The sequence below is a fragment of the Ipomoea nil genome, unplaced genomic scaffold, assembly GCF_001879475.1.
Source record: "Ipomoea nil cultivar Tokyo-kokei standard unplaced genomic scaffold, Asagao_1.1 scaffold0980, whole genome shotgun sequence".
Lineage (NCBI taxonomy): Eukaryota > Viridiplantae > Streptophyta > Magnoliopsida > Solanales > Convolvulaceae > Ipomoea > Ipomoea nil.
This window is the reverse complement of record NW_017617408.1, coordinates 2542461-2548059: the sequence shown is the minus strand read 5'-3', so window position 1 is coordinate 2548059 and position 5599 is coordinate 2542461. Positions and strand designations below refer to the sequence as shown.

At 39.3% G+C, this 5599-nt stretch overlaps 1 protein-coding gene across 1 annotated transcript; it reads right to left on the bottom strand.

Moving 5' to 3' along the window:
- Positions 1 to 2276: 2276 nt before the first annotated feature.
- Positions 2277 to 3674, bottom strand: LOC109179809 (malonyl-coenzyme:anthocyanin 5-O-glucoside-6'''-O-malonyltransferase-like). Its single transcript, XM_019329289.1, has one exon. The coding sequence runs from the start codon at positions 3672 to 3674 to the stop codon at positions 2277 to 2279; it is 1398 nt and encodes a 465-aa protein (XP_019184834.1).
- Positions 3675 to 5599: the final 1925 nt, after the last annotated feature.

The following is a 5599-nucleotide window of genomic DNA, read 5'->3' as shown; positions in this document are numbered from 1 at the left end:
CAAAAGCCTTAAATTGTTTGAAAACATCACATGCTTCAGACTTTTGCTTCAGAAAGTAAACCCATGTTTTCCTACTGAAATCATCAATGAAAGTAATAAAGTACTTACAACCTCTATGTGAGGGAACCTCCAACGAACACAGGTCTGAGTGAACAATCTCCAACTGTTTTGTAGCTCTCCTTGACTTGCCCACGGGAAAGGGATCTCTATGCTTCTTCCCAATCACACAAATCTCACATATACGATCAGGGACATTCACAACAGGTAAATCAGAAACAAGTTCCTTTCTCGCAAGATAGTTTAACCCAGAGAAATGGAAATGCCCAAACCGCATATGCCATAACCAATTATCATCACAAACTTCAGAATTAAAGCAATCAAAGAGAGTATGCTTAGTTTTCAAAGGAAATAGTCGATTTTGGGACATATTTACCTTTGCAATCAAAACTCCTTTAGCATCTTCAATGGTACAACACCCCTGAGCAATATGTATCTTATATCCTTTTTCTGACAACTGACCCAAACTCAACAAATTTTGGTGTACTTCAGGAACATAGAACACATCGGATATAAAATTGTGAGTACCATCCTTCAACTGAATAGAGATTTTACCTTTTCCCAAAATTGGCACCTTTGACTTATTGCCAAATGTTACTTCAGACCGGACTGATTCATCTAGTTCGGAAAACAATTCTTTCTTCCCACACATATGGTTACTACACCCAGTATCCAAGAACCATATGTTCTTATCAGCGGAAAAACTATCACTGGCTAAAAGTAAGGTTTCAGAATTCTCACCAGACTTTTCAGCAGTATTTTCAGCAATGTTTGCTTGATTTCCACGATTGTTGTCCTCATTATACCAACAATCTGCAATCTTGTGTCCATACTTGCCACAATTGTAGCAATGAAATGGAAATTTACCTTGTTTGGTATTACCTTCACCTCTTCCTTGGTTGGAGTTACCACGTCCTCCTCCTTGGTTGAAGTTACCACGACCTCTTCCACTAGAACCTCCTCTTCCTCTTCCACGACCTCTACCAGATCCTCCACCTCTTTGATTAGTGCCAGTCACATTAAGGGTGACTTGACTCTTCAAAGCTTCTTCTGCTAGTGGTTCCGATTTTGACGCAATCCTGTCAATATGACTTTCTACCATACCTTTCAGCTCTGCAATTGATAAGAGCTCGATTTTGTGTGACTCTGTGATCGAAGCCACCACATGGTCATACTTCATCGGCATAGTTCGAAGAACTTTTTCAACCACTGCACCATCTTCAATCGTATCTCCATATAGCCTCATCTTATTCACTATATCAATAAGACGAGTGAAATACGCATCTACTGTTTCTGTAGAGGTCATCTCACAATTATCGTACAACCTTCTCAACGACTGCAACTTAGACTTCTGTGACCGATCGACTCCTTTGTGTGACACCTTTAAGATGTCCCAAGCTTGTTTTGCTGTTTGAGCACGAGCTAATTGCCCAAAAACGGAATAATGAACACCTTGGTGAATCTAACCCAAGGCCAATTTATCTCGTCATATAGCGGCTGCATCAGCTCCTTCGGGTAGACCGGGATCAACAAAGCTCCAAAGATTTTGAGCTTGCAAATGTGTGGACATCATAATTTGCCAATAATTGTAATCGAGTTTCTCGTCCAATTTGGGACCCGACCATACAATATTGAAATTTGTTGCCATATTTCACTACGGGAAATATTTCGGGGTTGAAAGGTTGAATTGACTGGCTTTGATACCAAATGTAAGATATATTAAATATAATATATATAATATATATATTATATATAATATATCTATGTATTTATATATAATAATATATAAATAGGAAGAGAGAGAGAGAAAGATTAGAATGAATAATGTTTATTCACTGGGATAATTTAACAAATGAAAATATACCACATATTTATACTAAGAGAAAGCTAATAAATAGGAAGCTAATGCTCCATGTACTACTCCTATAATTTAGGCATGTTCCACATTAACATACATGACTCACCCATGTTTGTTTTTATTAAATTCTTTGACTTGGTTTAACTACTAATAATATTAATTATTATAACAAACAAATGTTGTGGTCCCTAAATATTTCCACATACGTTTTCAACATAGCTAATGATCATATGACATTGAGAATTTGAGATCGATGGACAACTAACAAATCACAATACTGAATTTCAATGAGAGAACAATATAATGCATTATTATTTGTAATAGAAAATGAATTGGTGAGAAAAGAAACACTTGAAACCCCCTATAAGCTTCTAAGCCCATCGGCAAAGATGGCAGCAAAAGCTTCCATTTTAGCTCTGGGCATTGCCAACCCAACCTCAATATCACCTTCTGAATCCCTGCACATACAAAGAGAGATTGAATTTCCGCCATCAATGGACACAAATTCCACCTTCTCCGCCTTTCCCCACCCGAAATCTGCACCATATAAGTCCATTCTTGGATATCCGGCAACGGCAACTATCCGCCGCGGATCTGCTCCTTTAAACTCCGATAACCAGAATTCCTCCCTCAATATCCACTCCTCATCGTTCACGCTTTTCCGAATTGCTTCTCCGATCAATTCCGCCGCCGTTACGAACCCTTCGCTCCCAACTAACGCTCCGTTTCTTGATTTCGCAAAGCGGCAGCCGACCACACAGTTGCCGAAGAAGCTAGCCGGAAGCGGCGGGTTCAGCCGGCTCCGGCAATCCGCTACGCAGCAGAAATACTCCGTTCTTTTCTCCTCCTCCTCCGTTTGCCCCCCTATCGCCGCCTCGGCTTTCAACCAACAAGTCCATATATAAGCACATGTCACAGTGAAACCTGATACGTAGTAATCAACTCCTCTCCGGGCTGCGAACAAATTCTTGAGGTTTTCAATGTCTCTCCGGCGCATGATATACGTAGCCCGAACTTTATCGATTCTCGGGGTTGAAATTTCAGCCTCGGACGGCTCAACCTTAATCTCTTTCTTGATTTCTTCGAACATTATATCCCCTGTCCTGTATGGGTCTTTGATGATTGTCCGGTCACAAAAAGGGACAGATTTCTCCGCTATGAATTCTCCATCTCCGCCCAGTTTACTGATCATAGCCCAGGCCCTAGCGAAGCTGGCCATGGCGTTTCCATCTCCGACAACGTGGTGGTGGGTGGTGCCAATACATATCCCAAAGCCCGGAAAAAGTGTCACTTGAACAGCTAAAACGGGGAATATTTTACAAGTCTCCCCACCTTTTGGCTCTGGTAATTTGGCTACGAAAGGGTAAAAATCATTCACGTCACGGGGATGATAGCCCGTGAGTGAATCGAAGTCGCCGCTGGACTCCATGAATGTGACAGAAACAGAGTCTCCGGGCACATACCGGAGCTCCGGCTTGGCGCTACAATCGGAAGGAGAAACCAGGTTGCCGGCGAGGGGAAGAAAGTGTTTGAGAGTTAGGGAGAGGGAGGTTACTAGATTTGGGATTATGGTTTCAGTGAAAGTATCTGTGGAAATGGGAAGTCTGTAGAATAGAAGGCGTCTCATGATCCGGAAGTAAAACAGCCATGGCATGTCAAATAAGGTCAGAGGGAGTGACGTCTCGCCGGCGTTGCCCGCCGGCGCTACTTCACGGTGGCTGATCTTCACAGTTGCCGTTGAAGATCGGAAAGCCGCCATCATATCAGTCAACATGTTAGATAGCCATGAGCGAATGAGCTTTATATTAAAGTTATAAATTAATGCGTTTTTTAGATTAATTAATTAGATAATGTTTTAATAAAGTGATATTCTGATGCCTTTCAAAAAAAAAAAAAAAAAAAAAGTGATATTCTGATGACTTCACGTGGTTTATAAAATCAAGGGGCCAATTGTGAATTGTTTATTTATTTTTTATTTTTTTTTTTTTGGAAATCATAACTTCATTAATTCAAATCAAAATAGAGTTAATTCCAGCAATGGTCCTCCGACTATAGTGATTTTTTAAAATTAGTCTTCGACTTTTAATTTGAACACTTTAGGTCGCTTGACTTTCAATTTCTTTCCAATTGAGGTCCTTTCGTTAGAATACGGTTCATTAGATTTTAAATGAAAGGGTAAACTCGTCCTTTCACCTGCCTATGTATTATTCTTCGTATTTCGCTGTTATACCTTGTAAACATCTCAATAATAGAGGAACGCATGCACACATGAGTAGTCAGCAAATGGGAAACGACGAGGAACATTTTAGGGTTTCGACTAAGATTATCTTCATATATATCGCGTATACAATGGAGAAATACTAAGAATAATACATAGGCAGGTGAAATGATGAGTTTACCCCTTCATTTAAAATTCAATTAACCGCATTCTGACGAAAGGACCTCAATTGGAAAGAAATTGAAAGTCAAGGACTAATTTTAGAAAATCAATATAGTCGGAGGAATATTGCTGGAATTAACTCAATCAAAATACGAGTCTTTGACAATAAAAGAAGGAGAGACCATAATCTACTCCGTACACACAGTCATAAAACCAGCTTCTCTAGTTAGATTATGGGCAATTTTATTCGTAATGCGACTAACATGAGAGATATCTACTTGTGTGAATGAAAGTAACATATCTTTAATAACGAGAAAGACAAAATCAAAAGAAAGATTGTCAATGAAAGTAGCATATTTTTAATATCAAGAAGGACAAGATCAAAAGAAGAGGCATCAACAGTACGGTTTAAGCTATGGACAATATGGAGGGCATCGCATTCAACTTGGATGTTTCTGGTTCCCTGTCCCTTAATCCATGTAAGGACTTCTCTTATGGCAATAGCTTTGCCTCCTTCAGTTTCTCCCTTTTTTGCTCCGGCCTTCCAATATTTGCAAAATGGACAACGTCACCCCCACGATGTTTTTCCAATCAACCAGATAACACTTCGTGGCTTCAAACATGATATTAATTCAAATCGGCAGACAAAGCATTAATTACAAATAATGTTGAGAGGATTATAGAATCACTCCGAACAATCAGACATAGAAAAGATTGTCTATGCAAATTTATGGGCTGCCTGATTCACAGATGGATGGCCTAATAAACACTAATAAACTAGCGTGAGCAAATCCACTCAAGAAGTTTTTAATCTCAATTAAAACTAAATGAAAAGAGGATTCTCCCATAGTTGAGCTTAGGCCTTGGACCACCTGTAAGGAGTCAGTCTCCACAATAACATTGTCAAAATTATGCGATTCCAATCATCTTAAGGACTCTCTTATGGTTAGTGTCTCCGCCTCCTTGGAGCTATAGTGACTTCTCCACTGTGATCCTCTTGCTGCAACGAATCTGTCCAGATCGTCCCTCAAAATACAACTGAATCCCATCTTGGCCTGTTGCACGTCTATTAACGTGTAACGTAACGTTCAATTTCATAAAACCTTGAATTGTGAATCTAAGAAAGAGACAGAGTTATGATATCATTGATATGGAACCATGTAAGGAAATTGACAACAATTATTTGTTGTCAATTTCCATGCATGTGGTTCCATATCAACAACATTAAAATATATATATTATATTATATTTATTATTTTAAGTTTTCCTGGAAATGGGAAGCCCCTAGAACAAAAGTCATCGCA

Excerpts from the sequence above, each read along its gene's own strand:
- LOC109179809 (XM_019329289.1), bottom strand. The coding sequence starts at position 3,674 with ATGGCGGCTTTCCGATCTTCAACGGCAACTGTGAAGATCAGCCACCGT.